The sequence below is a fragment of the Porites lutea genome, chromosome 10 (assembly GCF_958299795.1).
Source record: "Porites lutea chromosome 10, jaPorLute2.1, whole genome shotgun sequence".
Lineage (NCBI taxonomy): Eukaryota > Metazoa > Cnidaria > Anthozoa > Scleractinia > Poritidae > Porites > Porites lutea.
This window is the reverse complement of record NC_133210.1, coordinates 23,757,759-23,774,318: the sequence shown is the minus strand read 5'-3', so window position 1 is coordinate 23,774,318 and position 16,560 is coordinate 23,757,759. Positions and strand designations below refer to the sequence as shown.

The 16,560-nt window shown below is 35.9% G+C and overlaps 1 protein-coding gene across 5 annotated transcripts in view; it reads right to left on the bottom strand.

Moving 5' to 3' along the window:
* LOC140949850 (uncharacterized) overlaps nt 1-13,966 on the bottom strand; it is a 15,471-nt gene extending 1,505 nt beyond the window's left edge. Inside the window, exons 1-8 of one of the 5 annotated variants that reach the window (XM_073398992.1) lie at nt 13,387-13,966; nt 11,051-11,089; nt 9,273-9,386; nt 9,060-9,124; nt 6,353-6,433; nt 4,514-5,406; nt 3,221-3,314; nt 1-928 (exon numbers count right to left, since the gene is read on the bottom strand). The exon at nt 1-928 is cut by the window's left edge and continues 1,505 nt beyond it. In XM_073398992.1, coding sequence (XP_073255093.1) covers nt 886-928; nt 3,221-3,314; nt 4,514-5,406; nt 6,353-6,433; nt 9,060-9,124; nt 9,273-9,386; nt 11,051-11,089; nt 13,387-13,590 — 1,533 coding nt within the window. In that variant the 5' untranslated portion in view covers nt 13,591-13,966 and the 3' untranslated portion in view covers nt 1-885. Of the gene's footprint in view, nt 929-1,062; nt 2,480-3,220; nt 3,315-4,513; nt 5,407-6,352; nt 6,434-9,059; nt 9,125-9,272; nt 9,387-11,050; nt 11,090-13,386 lie in introns of those variants that run through there. The other 4 variants (XM_073398993.1, XM_073398991.1, XM_073398995.1 and 1 more) reach the window with 4 other exon arrangements.
* Nucleotides 13,967-16,560: the final 2,594 nt, after the last annotated feature.

Sequence of the window (16,560 nt, the reverse complement as noted above, 5' to 3'; positions counted from 1 at the left end):
TAAGGTGCTACATCACTTCTAAAAAGGTTCCCTAGTCAGAAAATCTTTCTCCTCTCCAGGTTTTCAAACACACGGCGATTAGAGCCTCATTTTTGTCTTCTTGAGTGAGGAGGCGAAAAGGTAGCCTGCGAACAGCAGACGTATTCCCGGTCGACGCTTCTCTCCCTCCGAGAGACCAACACGGAGGGAGCGAAGCGACGACTGGAAATACGTCTCCTGTTCGCAGGCTAGCGAAAAGGAGGCTCTGTCTGAATTGAGTCAAGCCTTTGAAGTCAGAGAAGCAAGAAGTTCTGGACTAGTTTACTTGTTCTCTATCCCGAGTGCGTGCATTCATTCACTGATAAACCGATGGTCATAAGTGAGCCCTCTGCACCAAACGCATGGCTATTAGGCCTGGGTTCTTAATTGTATCCCAGCAACAAGCAGCACATGTTTGACAAAGATCTTACTAGACTCATGCAGTCTTTCTCTAGTACGCCAAAATCAGGCAAGTCAAAGAAAGACTGCTAGCAGGGTGGCTTTCCAACAAAACTGAGATATAATTTCATGATATTATTTCGTCGTACAGTCAATTCTCTATGATAGGCAATGTTTTGGGACTGACACAAAGTGCCCGTCACAAGGAGCCCAAGTAGTACGCCTAACATTGTCCAATGAAGTGAGATGACTGAAGAATAACCGCGACGATGTCTATATTTGAGAGGGTTCGGTCTAGATGTGCCAGTTAACAAAGATATGACCGTATTATTCTCAAATAAATAACATTTTGATAGCCACTGGTTACAGAAGTTTAGCCTTGAGCCTTGTACTGAACAAAAGGAGAGAGAAAATCAACTTTGAGCGCCAGCAGGACACGGACAGGCACATTCCAGATCACAGAGCAGGTTAGATTTGGGAATGATGCTTCAGTCGGAGACGTTTGACTTTTCTGATGCAAGTGACAACAAAAACAAGTGAGAAATAAAAATGACAACATACACACAACAGCAAGAAAAAATAATAAGCAGTTAAATGGTTTCACTGACAAATATAACGGTAGTTTTATGTTTGTTATATATTCGCGATGATTATTGTTAATTTAACTTATAGTTAATCTTTTATATAATTTCTTATTTACCACATGATCTTACCCTTTTAAAGAAGGGCACAGGGAGCGATGACATTAAGTATATTAAAAGTTTTGTAAGTAGTGAGGCATTTATTTTTCTCTTAGCGTAGTAATCAATAGTAAGATAATTGTTAATTTTAATTGTCGATAAGAAAACAAATTATATTGATAATTATAGTTGCCCTATTTACAGCTTGATAAAATTAAATCCTGAAAAGGTTTGACGATAACAAGGCCAAAGCAAAGAACTGACAAAGAACACTGACAATTTTTATGTTACCATGCACAGTCCTTCTCTCTCCCTGACTGATTAACAATACAGACAGGAAGCTTCTTTCCCAGCCTGCGATGCAGTCGCCTCTGATCGCTAACCCAGTCCCTCGAATACTGTGCATCACCCACTTAAGACTGGCTTTCACTACCGAAGTCGTAAGAGCACTTACGACTTTAAGAAAATAAAGATGATCGAATGGAGTTGTGAGAGGAGTCATAAGCGCGACGGAATCGGCGTCCGAAAAATCACAACGTTTCTATTTTCTTCGGACTCCACTTATAGTATAACTCGGTCATTTACGATCTAGTGAAAACCAAATTGTCGGAGTCGGAAGCAAGAGCGAAAGGATACACCAATCACAATACTTGTTCCAACACTTTGTGATTGGCTAAGATCTTCTGCTTTTCCTTTCAACTCTGAAAACCTAGTTTTCAATGCAAGATTGTAAGCAACGCAGTGGTAAGTGGAATTGGAATGCTATTTTCACTTGATCATAAGGTTCTATGCTTCAAACGACGACTTAAATTCGGACCCCCTCGCTTACAAAAACCAGCCATTAAAAGTTTTAAGCATTGATAATATTATTTAACAGCTTGACACAAGGCCAAACAAGTAAGAAAGACGACCCACGGTTTAGCATACAGGTTGTGGGAAGATTTTTAAGTTACTACGAGAACTTTTATCAATTACTTGCGAGAACATTATCATGTGCATTCTGTTATGCTTAACTATTGTCAGCTCACTACTAAGTGTAACGAAAATTAAGTTTAATATTAGTGTCAGTACTGGAATAAATTTCTTTACCTAAAGAGAAAAAAAAATTTCTTTACCTTAAAGATCACAAAAACTAATTATTAATGATCAGATGTAAATATCACTTCTTTCGGATCGTCATAGTTATCTCCTAATAATTTATACTTGAAAATAAATTATTTTGCGCCTGTCTTGTAGACAAGTGGTTGTTTAGAATTCTAAAATAATTTACTAACAGTTTATTAAAATTTAAGAGACATCGGTAAATTATAGTTCATTTGTCTTGAAGTTAATTGTGGCTTCCCAATACATGAAAGTTGTTTTGTCATGTTCATCAGTTAAAACTGAAACAAGGATTATAAAAGTATTAGACAAGCCCGTCACTCACACTCGAGATTAGGGAGTTTGAGTAACAACGTTTTTAAGCGGCGCACGTCAAACGGAAGTGAGCCTTTTTCTCCTTTAATATGACTTGACGCTACCAAATTTGTATTGCTAAGTGTCTTTACTCTGAAAGAGACAATTTGCCCGAGAATTTGTTCAAAATCACTGCCGAAGAGTGTTAAAAGTCCATTCCTGGTTGACAGGCATCACTCAAAAACATCGTTGCTTAAATTCCCTAACTCCCCCAACATGCCACCAATTAATTTATGTTAGTATGTTAGTATAGGTGTGTGTAGTGTTTTAAGGCAAGTGACACTCAACCAAGAAAAAATAAACATGTATCAACAATACGTTTTTGCTAACCCTGGACAAGCATGTCCCAACCTTTTTTATAGATTTCCGGAGTCAGTGGTGAAGTTGAACAATAGCTTGGTTTCAATGTTGCCTATCAAGTTCTATTTTAAACTTGGGAAATTCAGGTGTAAAGGTGCCCGTTTCAGTCTGAATCATATTAAATTCACCAAGTTACTAAGTATACCATAAATAAAAGAAGAAACCCAAAATGAAGCGATCATTTTCCACACCCATTTGGAAGAATTAATTCTGAAGAGACTTTAGAACAACTTCAACCAAAGTTGTCTGAAACGCACTTCAGAGGGATGAGTGATATATATTTACGTGGTAGTAAGAGAGAGACTTACTTTGATGCATCTTCTACATCCATAAGAAGTGAGTCTTGCCTCAGATGAAGACTATCTCTGTTCATTAATTCAGTGACTAGAACTTCATTTTGAGCTGCAAAGAATTAAAAAATTAGTCTTTTTACAGAACATGGTGAGATTTATTGGGAGCACACCCCAGCCACTTTTCGAAAATCTGATAGGAAAAAATTATTACGCTGTTCAAGTTCAAAATATAGAAAATTTCTGCCAAAATATAGGCTCTTTATAGAAAAAAAAATAAAAAAATAAAAAAATAGAAAATTACAAAAAAATAAATTACAAAATTACAAAAATTCCAAAAATAATAATCTCTTTTCACAGATAAAGAATTTTGATTTTGTTAATTCACAACAAAATTGCTTCACAGTGCAAAATGCAGACATCAGAATATGTCCTATTTATAGGAAATATAAAAGGATTTCTTGAAATATAGGCTCTTTATAGGATCCTATACAAATTATAGGATAAATAGGAAACTTTAGGAGGTCTGGGATGCCCGCAAGTCATGCAGGGATCATATGCTGGGTTAATTAAACCAAACAGGTCCACTGGTAAGAGCCCAGGGACAACCTCTCTAGGAGGCTTTGGATTTCGCAGAGTATTGGTAGCCAAGCCGCAAGAAAAACAAGTCATTAGTAAGCAAGCAGAAAAGCCGCCATTTTAAAGCCATATTATAATCAACAAGAGTACTTGCTTGGCCTAAGTGGTAATACAATGTAGTATAGCCATTCAACAGTAAAACTAATAAAACCGTGCACACTGAAAACATTTTAGGAGTGTAATAGTATAGCCATTCAAGAGTCAAACTAATAAAACCATGAATTCTTAAAACATCCTAGGAGTGTTCATTGAGTTATGACCAATTGCAATGAAGGTCATGACATGTGAGGAAGCCTCAAAATCATAAACTAATTTCCAATGTTGCTTGCTGTTTAGTTTTCCCACACCTGATTGGCTCTTCCCACCTTGCAACACAATGACATTCAATAAATATGTCTGGTGTTCACGGTTTTGTGACTTTCACGTAAAGAAAACCACAAAGGTTTGAGATATACTGTTAAGTAAGCTAAAACAGAAATTTGTATAAAAACTCAGTAAAGATAAATTTATAGTCTTTTACATGTAAAATACTGGGCAGAGAAAGAAAATAAGTTTCTTTTTGACAAATCTCTGACTCAAAAAACTACAGATTTCACACTGTACAAAGCAAACAAAAAATGTTAAGGGAGAAGAAAAGGAAACAAGAAATTTCAACAGTCGTTTTAACTTTACCTTCAATTAACTGAGCCATGTTTTTCTTGAGTTCTCTGAGTTCACCAATTGTTAGTTCGCTTAGCCGCTCTTCTGTCCAACCCAACATCACAGTTGAACAACTTTCACTTTTGTCTTCCTCACTCTCTTGTTTACTCAGTTCTAACAAAACTTTTTCAGAATCCTCCTGGGATATTTCATGATTCTCCAGCATTTCTGGTGGCACAGTTTTAATGCTGAAAGATTCTGACATTTCATCATCACCAGCCACGCAGCCTGAATCACGTTTCTCTTCGTCAGAAACCTCCTGTTTGTCGATTATATATTCTTTTATAAGACAACTGTCTTCATCTCCTTCAACATCGCTAAGCATTGTGTCATCCACAAAACAAATCTGCAAATTCTTTGGTTTCAGTGATAATTGCTTTAGTCTGTCATTAGATGAGTCCAGAAGTTCAGTTTGATCCAATAACTCTTGAGTATCTCCCTCTGATGTCAAACATGACTCTATAGATTCCCAGTCTGTCGTTGGTGAAGGCAGCTCTGCTGGTGAGCTTATAGAATCTAACCCAGGTGCGTCACCATTAAGAATATCATCTTCAGTTTCCTGGTAATTATCACAAAGTTGTCTACGTGGTCCATGCTCTTGAGTATTTCTTAAATTCTCCTCTGTAACTTGCTCTAGACTGTCATTAAAAACATCGGAAAGAGCGTCATCATCATGGTGAGTGGAATTCTCATTTCCACCCATAAATGGGTTTGTCTGAATATGAACACCGTTATTGTCTGGAGTAGAATAAGCAGGCTGCGTAACAGTTCCAAAATCTGGCTTGTTAAATGGATTAACTCTGCCATGTTCAGGTGTTAAGTGGTCCTCAGACCTTCGCTTGTGTTCTCTCCAAGCTCTTTGAATGCTACAAATATCAACAGCATGTCATCGGTGTTAAGAGCAAAATTACTACACTGTATATTAATATTAACAGGTAGAGTTCTATACAGTCACAAAACAAAAGGCTTACACATAAAAGGCCTAATACTAACATTTTCTCTTTCCCCTTGCAGCACACAAACTTACTGTTTTTCGTGAACATAATACAAATAATTATCAATGAATGGTCAGGTTCAAGTGCACAGTCTGTAGTTATAAATTCAAAGTAAAGACTTAACACATGGGAACACCTGTGCAACATATAGCCTTAAGAGGAGGCAAAACAATTAAGATATACTGCGTATTGAACAAATAATAATAATAATAATACAATATATATTTATTTTCATTATATATAAACATATTGACAAAATAGCACGTTTGAAGTGTTCTTCTAGATCAAGCATGATCAGCATGTAACATGATACGGCTGTAATTGGATATAGAGTACTCAGTTGGCGCGAGATGTTCAATATTGACCCTATGATATTTGCAAACAGCCATGATTTGAGAAAGAACCAATGTTAAGGTATTTGCACAGGCAAACCAGCACTTGTTGGCCAAATTCTGGACAAGTCTATGTCCCCGCCCAGAATGGAATTTCTGGGGCTACAACCCAGATGCCTCTCCCGCCAGAAGTCCCTAGTAATGAGTACCAAGGACAGATAGCTGTATTTGCAGGTTATTTCAACCAAAGTTGATTCTCAATTTCCTTTGTCTCGTAATCCTAATTATTCATGATCATGAATAATCAGGGTTAGGCTAAGAAAGAAAGGCAATTCAGAATCAACTTAGGCTGACCTGAATTTCATTTTGACCTACAACATAGGTTGGAATGAGCAGTTGTTCAAGGAGTAAATGCATGTTTTTTTAATTGTAAATACACTGTCCAACATTTATACGCCACCTCAAACTCACAGGGAGAAACTTACGTTATAACATCACATTCTTTCCCTCTTCTAGTGTTTTTACGTAAACAAGTATTCTCTTCCATTTCAAGGTTTAAGCGATAGCTGTCAGGATAGAAAATGAAAAACATTTTCAGTTTTTTAAAAATGATGGTCAGGGTATTTTTTGGAGAAAAATTAATGGAGTGGAAACATCATTCTTTATAAATTTTGTTTTAACTTGAAAAAAAGATCATGCAAATAAAACTTGTGACTGTGCATTCATTTTAATCAATTTTGATCCATGTTAATTAAACATGAGAATACATGTTGTGTATGAAGATCAGTAGACTGTACGTATACTAATGTAGCTCCCTACTGATTGCTTCATCTGACACATAAGCTCCTAATAACTCAACCAGGATTAAGGTTTTAATACTAAAAAAGATTAACTTTGTCAAAAAATAATATTCACATTTGAAAATTGAAATAGTTTTGCAAAAACATGTACACACTGTAGCACTGTAGTTATTAAAGAAAGTGCTGAACAGGTTTCACCGAGAAACTCGCATACTACTGAGGAGATGAAAATAATGAACAGCACAATGCAAACGTTCACGAAATGTGCTGCTACACATGCAGTGTACTTAATAGCTTATTAACATAATGATATACACTGTATCCATCAGCTGTAAAGTTACAACACAAGTAGGGGTCTTACTCTATCTTCACTACTATACATACAACAACTAAAACATCCCACAAATTTTCTTAAGAACTGTGCTACACAGTACTCTTTCTTAAGCTGTATCTGGGCAGAAGGCCAATTATCATATTTCCTGAAAAGTTGTGGTAAGAAAGAGTAAAGAGTATTCTTTTTGTTGATTGGCCTTTTAAAAGAATTAAGCCCCAATTGTACAGTGAAAAAGTACAAGTACTTTCCAATGTTTGAATGTGCCCCATGTTATTTCAGAATCTGACATGAGCAGAAAGTTATTAAATTTTAAACAGCTGATGGTGAATAAGATAAACAAAAAAATTGACAGTTACCAATCAAATTTACATCAAAAGCAATAATTTCAGCATAATAATCAAACCTTATCTGTCATTTCTTAAATCTGTAAAAAATTTTTAAATAGAAAAGTTGCACAATATATTCAAAACAGACAGTTTGAAATGAGCCTTTTTTCCACAGCTGTTCTGGAAACACTCTTACAATAAATGCTGCATGAAATATATTATTTATTAGAAAGATTTATAAATCAATTTAAAACCACAGAAAGTTAATAACTATAGACTTTAATGCCACACAATGCATTTTTCCAACAAAGACGTTTGTAAACGAAAGGCTTGTATAAACTCTGTTCATAAATTAATGGGTAATTCTGCTTTCCAGCAGTGCTGATAAAAATCCCTTATTTGCTGGAAATTGTACTCTAACACCTAAATTCAGACGCAAGTTCCTTAAAAAGTTTTAGTCATTTGGGGGTTATAAATTTTCACATATCGACAGGAACATGCACCTAGGCCCCTTATGAGATATTCATAACCTGGAGAAATTGATTCAACACACTTTGTACAATATCATTCATAGCAGTCAAAACAGTGAATTTTAAAAAGGATCTTACAAGTTATTCTTAGTTTCCAGTTTTCTTGTAACTTTTATACACATCATTAGCATTGCTGATTTTTCACTATTTTGTTCATATTATTCTTAAAAATGTATATTCTGCCTGCAGAGTTCAGAATGCTTGCCTCAAAAATTGTCCAAGCAGAATTAAGCGACTCTGGACTACTAGCAACAGACTATTAGTATGTTTTAGTAAATTCAAGATTTTGAATAGACAGGACAGAATAATAAATTATTGATCTTTTATGAAACAAAATATTAAATATTCTTCAATAATAATAAACACCTGGACTTTTTATACTTTCTGTGAGTGTATACTTTCATTGACTACAAAGAAAAAAAGAATCAAATAAAAATACCCTTCTTTAAAATCGTCTTGACAAAGATTCACTTGACTACAGGACACACTGACGTTTGTTTGAGGGGATATAATTTTGAAAATGAATGTTTGTCAATTAAAAAGATGAAAGGCCATCTTCATACACACTAAATTCTACCAGCTAGTGCATTGAGCACTTGTGATCAGTGGTATTTAGTCAAAGAGCTTACAGTTATTGAGTGATCAATGGAAGGAAAATTTCACTAGCACAGTGTAAGAATGTTTTTACAGCTTATATTAAGAAAGGGAGTCAACATAGTTGGTCAGTTAACTGCCTACCAAAACACATCTATTATAACTGTAGTGTCAATAATAAATGTAGTTAAACAATTTCTGTGCTCGCTTTACTCTGCATGCTTATAATAATATTGTAAAGCAGATACAAATCTAAATTCAACCTATTTACTTACAGATGTAAACACAATGCTTTGTATTTAAAGAACATCAAAGGAGCAGAAGAACATCAAATCGTTCACCTTCATAGTGCTATCTTTTAACATACATATACGTAACCACAGAATTTTTGACATGATAATTTTACTTTCAAGAATTAAAAAATGATTTGCATATCTGGAGCCTCTACACATATATATCTAAATTACAATAATTATTTTATTACTGCTTTTATGCTTATGGTCACCCAGACAAAGTAGATTTAATAATTTTACACCACTGTAATGGATATGATAAATGAGGCCAATGATAATTACTATGTATAATATGCTTTTATTTGGTTGTCTTACTTTTCAACCAATAGCTCTCCTTCCATAACTTGTTGTCTCCTCTTTGATTCCATCTCTTCCTCCTCCTGAAATAAAGGAATACAATTTCCATAAGTCTTTACATGTCAAAATAAAAAGCAGAAATTTGCTTCAATTAAAATCAAGTAATAATTATCACATGGAATACACCGCACAGGACAATCTTGCAGCTAAGCTGAAAGCCTTAATACCAACCCTTATATATTTATCATACAGAAGCTGCACAAACAGCTTTCTTGCCAAGTATCCTCTGAAATGAGCCTGAATGCATATAGCTGCTTCTTCTTCTTCTGACAGATCATCTGATGCCTAAATTAAGAAAAAAAAACGAAAAAAGATTTATGGAGATTATACTTGTACAGTACTGGTCATATGTTGTGGTTCAATTTTATCCTTGGTTTTCATTTCATATTCCTTTGCTTTGGGGTATGGTAATGTATTATAATGGATTTCAAACAAAGTAAAATAAAATTTAAACCAAGGATAAATAATTGAACCACAACAAATATAATGTATGCAGTGCATGACATCAGTATGAGTGCCAAGTCATGGGATACACTGTTTCCCGTATTTTCTATAAGAAATTAAACAACTTGTTCCTGATGCATTGAAAAGTTTTATAAGCACTTGCAAATTCATAGAAAATAACAACACTTGTTTTCTTAACATCCCAACAAGTGAGTGGAAACCTAAACACAGCTGGAAGGTATAAGAATCATCCAGGAGAAAACCCAAAAGTGACTCTTAGGTTCTTGAGTACTTCCAAAACTCGCAAGTGCATCTATAACTCAACAGTGAACAGCTGGAAACTCGCCATTCTTTACTATTAAATCTAAACTGACAGGGAAATACATGTACCCCAGAAATCAAAAGCATAGCTAGTAGAGCTATGGAACTAGCAGCATGCACATGCATGGTGATGTGCACATTAGCTCTAGTTGATAGTAGCCTGTAAAACCTAGCCTGCATGTAAATGACGTCCAGATATGCTTTGGTTCAATTTTCTCCTTATTCACCTATAATTTTGGGCATGGTGATGAATGAATATAATGAAACCAAAGGAAAACAATAATAATTGATTATAATATGATAAAATCAGTATTCCATGTGATGGCACAACATATTGTAACAAAATAACAATATTGCATAACCTGTTGTTTAATATTACTTTGTACAATCATGCAGATGTCCAAAATAGTGAAAAGACAAGACAAAGGGTATAAGAAAAAAAACCTCATTCCTCAGTCCCCCTACAAACACGCAGGGCTTTGCATTGACTTTCTCTTTCAAGCAAAGACATAAGCCAGAAAAATTAAAAGGAAAAATTAATTATCTTTCCAATCAGTTCTCCCAGTCCTCACACATGAATAACTGCTTCAACCAAACTATTTATTTTGTTTTTCAATCACAGAGCAAAGTTTCTGCAATACCATATTAGCCTAACTGGCATAAGCCCCACACAACCTCCAACTCATTAATTCCCTGAACAGGGGAAGCCATGCAATTTAAATGACAGTATCTGACTTACTTCTGTTAGTGTATCTGGCTGAGGGTAGCAACTCATAGAAAGAGGCAATAAAATATTATTATTTTTATTTTCCCTCCCCCACCAATGTAGATAACACAATAATCATGTTTCCATGAAACTTGAGGCTTGACTGATAAAACATCAATCTTATCTTCATAATATGTTTTACTTTTCTCACAGCTTGATTGATTTGATAGACTCCAAAAGACACTATGCATGCGAATCTACATGTTTAAGGCAAGGTACAGCTGAGAGAAAAGTAAACACTGCAATAAAATGGTCAAGTGTTGCTACGAACATGTCTTTTTGTGTAATGATTTTTATGCACAAACTACTACAAAATAACTTCCTTATACTTGACAACTTACATGTAATTATTTAAAACAGTTAATATAATAAAAACAATAATGATAATGCATTGTAATGATAACTAAAAAGTTCTCACCAAGGGTAGCACCTTTTTTGCAAGTGTAGGATTTATTGCCTGCAAAAATAAAAATTAATACAAAAACCATTATGTATGTTACAGGTCAAAATTATATTCAAGTTAAAATTTTTTAACCTACCGGTAGTTTGATTTTCTATTTTGCTTTGTCTCCTAGCCCTGATTTTCCATGAACAAGGGCTAGGAGACAAAGAAAATTGAGAATCAACCTGGATTAAAAAATTTTAACCTGAATTTACTTTTGTCCTGTAACATATATTCATAGTACCTGGCAACATGGAACCTTAGTAACAGCCCTGTTTACCACCCTTAACATTTACAGTTTTTCGTGGAGCACAAGCCATTTTTCCCAGCCTTCAGTTTACATTTATTTAACTTTTTAGTAGTTTGTAGAAGCTTTGAAGTAGTTTTCAGAAGAGAACAGCCTCCATTGAAAAATAAATTTTAATGCAATGCACATGCACCTGTACCTCAAAATAAGCATCTACTTGCAAATTCTTTTAAAATGTCAGTATAATGTGCACCAGTAAAACTTACATGAAAGATGTTAATAATGAATTGTCTATCAAATACTCAAGTTCTGAAACCCAGTTACAGGTTTATTTGGAAAGTCTTTCTCTGGCATCTTTTTTGTTATATTTATCCGCACTTTCCAAATATCATAAACCCTAATCGCAAATGTTGAGGCTCGGTGACGTGCACAGTAAAACAATAAAGCTATTGGATTGTACGCAGTGATATGCACAAATACCATTTGTATAATTTCAACTTCATTTTTCATCAATACCTGCTTTTAATTAGTGCCTAGCCAATGTCTTTTAGTTTTTAATTGAAATTGTACCTCTGTCAGAGTATCTTTTAGTGACTCAATCTGACAACAAATTATCTGACCTATAGATGAAAAACATATATGTAAACACCTTCAAACACCTTGTGCTTCTTCAGAGCAACTGACCTCTTTCTCAGGAGAGAAGTGAAACCTGACTGTTTCTTGTGCTATATTTAGCCCTCAAAATCGTTCCAACTAAAAATTTTTCAGGGATAAAAACTGTTATAGTTTTGTTCTGGCACTCTACTCCTCCATTTAAGTTACATGCACCTCCACGAGGTTCATGTCATCTATAAAGAATCCTAAAATTTACTGCACGTGTACAGCGATAAGTGTAAAGAAGGGAATGTTGAATCAACTTTCATTTTAATCTTTGTACTAAGTCTTGAGATTTTTCCAGAGATCTGCAAAGACAGAACTACCAATAGACTGGCTGTACTAAGCTCATTACACAAAAGTCTTATTTTCATTCAAAATGCCTCCTGTGTGACCATGAAGAATAACTTTTCAAAGTTTACAAAATTATGTGTTGCAACATATCAAGGAAAACTGGGCTTTTCTTCTTCAAAAAATTGACAACAAATTTTACATCTATAAGACGACACTTGTCAGAAATTCCTTGCAACATGGTCACATCCAAGCTCATGGTTCAAAGTTAAATTTTTATCTCTCTTAGGGGGCTTCTTATCAAAAACCACTTGCCACATTTAAATAGAACATTTTATAATAATGGATTTCCTACATTACACCAGAGAGAAGATTCAACAAGACATGCAAAACACAGCATGGATGTGTCTGTAAGAAGCCTAATTTGATCGAACTTCAAAGATGTGAGAAAACTCCCCCCAAACAAACATTTCATTTGCATTAAAAAGTGAAAACCACTCAACAACTGTCAAATAATAATAACACTTCGGTACTAAGCAAACAACATTTACAGGAAAGAAGTAGAAAGTCAACTTGTATGAGACACTTGATTATTTTTCAAATACCCTCTACATTACCATTTTAAAAACGTTTGTAGATGACATCTGGGCTGATTAGAAACAAAATATGCCAATGCGTGCAAAATCAAGCTTCTGTCGCATGCATGCAGCGAAAACAAAACATTTCAACGCAGGGAACAACTTTTAGGAGAAATACTCAGTCAAAGTATAAAATAGCTGGTCGATGTGAAATTCTTAAATATGTGTTTCGGGCGAACAGATTCTCTGTGATTGACAATCCGTTAAATTGCTCAGGGATAAATCTTCGACAAAATCCATTTACAGCTTTTCCGCTTTGGATTTTAGAGCGCGAGATCACATGAAGCAAAATCAAAAACATATTTGACAAGAACGGTAAACCACATTATTAGCTTTATTCACAGCTGTTTTCTCGCATGGAAACGAAAAAACTGATAAATAAATAATCGTAATAAGCCTAGACTAAACCGCCAACTACAAGTCACCAAGCTTGAGGAATTAAAATGTAACTAGGTTTTAATATTTTGCCTGTTTGTTCTCACCGCCATTGCTGCCCTAGTTCTGTTGTAGGAATTCTTCTTTATGGCACCCATGTCTAATCCTTGCAATGTACTGTCTACTTGTGAATCCAGTAAGTCTGGTAACATGTTCCCGTCACGATCAAATACTCCAGTATCTTGGTAACTCGATTCATCACATTGGTAAGAACCGCCATTGATACTTGCAGTGGGTGTTCGCGGCTCCATTAAATTCGTCCCCCAAAATACTTTTCTTGTGCGCTATCACCATCGAGAAACTTTGCAAAAACGCAGTTACGCATTCGTCGATTACAGATTTCTCATATGAAGTCAACCTTATCGGATTTCACCGATTCTCAAGGACGATAAACACACAACTTACGTTGAAATATCACTCAATCACAACCCTCTCAGCAGGCCCAACCTTTTACGACGTCACTTCCTTTTCGTATCGTGTTCCTTGCGAGGGGAAATCTTCGCCCATTATTTGTGCCAAAGGGAAAGTACCTATTGTTTAAAACGAATATCGCAACGAAGTCCAACCAAAAATATTACGTGATGTGTTCAGAAAGAACTTTGCCGTCGTTTTGTATGTATTAAGCATATGTAAATTTGTGTGTGGGAATCAACGCCTCGATTGTCTGAAACGCATAAATTGGGCAACTGAAACCGCTGCTCAACGATGCTTCCAAACGAGGTTGCTTCCCAAAATAAAATATGAACAAGAGGCTATGGGAGCGTGCACTTCGGCGTCGTGGTTGTGGAATTAATTGTAACTGTGGAGAAGTAGTAGGCAAATCTTATTTTTCCGGATTTCCGTTCGAATACCCTTACTTTTCTACAAGAGTAACAGACGTCTTAGGCCCGGTTCAGAAGCCGAACTTTTCATGAGCCGAACCTAATACATTGAATTAAGTTCATGAAAAGTTCGGCGTCTGAATCAATTAGCAACGCCTGTTTCAATTTGGAACGGCTCAGCCGTTCTTTTTGCCTAGCCCGGCCGGGAATTTCGCCTTTGGAGCGACTTTGGAAAGGCTTTGATTCAGACGTCGAACTTTTCATGTACCGTACCTAATGCGTAAATTATTATAACGTATTTTGCAAGCAGTTTGACCAGAATGCACATTTTTCGCGTTTTGAACTTAGTTCAACTGCAATTGAGACCGGCGTCTGAATCAATTCAGCCGGTATAAATAAACTGGGTCGGCCATAATTCGAATTAGGTTCGGCTCATGAAAAGTCCGGCGTCTGAACCGGGCCTTAACTTCTTCACCGGAAGTCTGCTAGTACGAGGGTCATCTCTGCCAATAAATTATCTTGTTTCAGATTCTGTTATGAAGAATCTGTATGCTACTACTTTTCAACAAATTCTTCGTTTCGATTATAATTTCTATCATAAATAAATTGCGCACAACGAGATCTCAGTTCTACTTCCTGTATTTCCTCTACAACAACACTTTCCTTATGTACAGTTAACTCCACACCTTCTCCGGCAACGTGACTAACATCAGTACACGCCCTTACAAAACTTGCAGAAATGCACAATCTCCACAACATCGCAACATAACCTTTATGAAATGCCACAACACACAACACAAAAACAAGTATAAAAACATCTACTCTTCCAAACAAAACTAAAAGAAGAACAATGATAATGATGTTTATCACAACGGTTACGAAATCACGCTAACTGCGTTTTCCTTCTCCTTGTTTACAATCTATCGCTTTACGAATCGCCTCGTCAGTCACGCAACGCAAACGACCGTACCTCTTCCTCGATCGAATCACTCCTGTTTGGAATCACCTCTTCCTCTTTCTCTTCCTCTTTCACCTCCACCTCTTCCTCTTTCGAATCACTCCTGCTGCAATAATCTCCAGTAATCGAAATCTCTTCACTCTCAAACTTTATACACATTTCTATCCCCAAAATATTTTCTATGAAGGCTTGTAACTTGTGTAATCTTGACTTACTTAAAACTGATTTCGATATATCCGGCCTCACTTTGGAAGTAACCTGAAAGTTTACGACATTCTTCAGCGTCACAAATCCTTAAATACTTTGCGCTCCGCCTCAAATATTTATGGTAGCGGAAAGAACTAGAAGAGATCTTGCGAAATCTCAAACTCATTCGTCAAAACCCAAAACAAGCAGACAAATAACAAACTTGCCTGCCGAATCTTTCCCTAGTGAATATCTCAAGTTACCTTGAGTCGCAGTGGCACAATCGGCTAATCCGGTTCAATAGCGTTGCGCCCAAATGACGTCAGAGTGACTAATTTACAACTTTTGCCAATTTTTACTCCATTTTTCACATTTTAATGACAAAAGACAGACAAGAATGTCATTTTAATGACAAAAGTCAGACAAAAGTGAGGAATTCGCTAATGTTAATTTCAGTTTGTTTGTCCTAGTTTCGGGTCTATAAATAGTAACTGCGCGCAGCGCTATTTTAGAGTCTTATATGACGGGTCGCACGTAAGCCGGTTCAAACCCTGGGCAAGCCAGAAATGATAATTATTTATTCTTTGTTTCTTCCAGTAGTAGTACTTTCTCATAATTATTTCTTTCCCCTGAAAGAACAAATCAAAGAACTCGAAGACATTTCGAACTTATTCCGAAGCAACTTCGGGACATTCGGAAGCAACTTCGGGACATCCAAATGCATCTTTGGAACATTCCTGAGCTGCGCGAATCCTTAGCTCCGCGCTCCGCCGAACTAATAAATAAATACTAATAAGGCCATTCAAATTGTGTGGCAGATGAAAACCTTTTTTCTTCCATTTAACAAAAATAAACCTGAAGTTATGAATATATGAAAATCATATATGAGAACTACGGGGTGAAGAATTATATGAAAGAAGGTCATCGCAGTTATAGACGCAAAAAAATTTCAGGCTTGTACGGGAGTCGAACCCTTGACCTTTTCGGTACCGGTGCAGCGCTCTGCCAATTGCCTACCAATGGGCCACTTGCACTAAGAGGTCACGTGACCAATGCTTCCTTTAAACAATGAGTTCAACCTCGTCCCCAGGGCTTTTCCTTGGGGACGAGGTTGCAATGAGTTGGAATCTCGTTGATGCCAGAAATTGACAGAGCACAGAGAAATTATCTTACACCGGAAATTTGAGAGGAAACGCCTTTAAGGGAGATATTTTATGGCACTTTGATTTTTCGACAAAGTAGTATGATTTGTATTG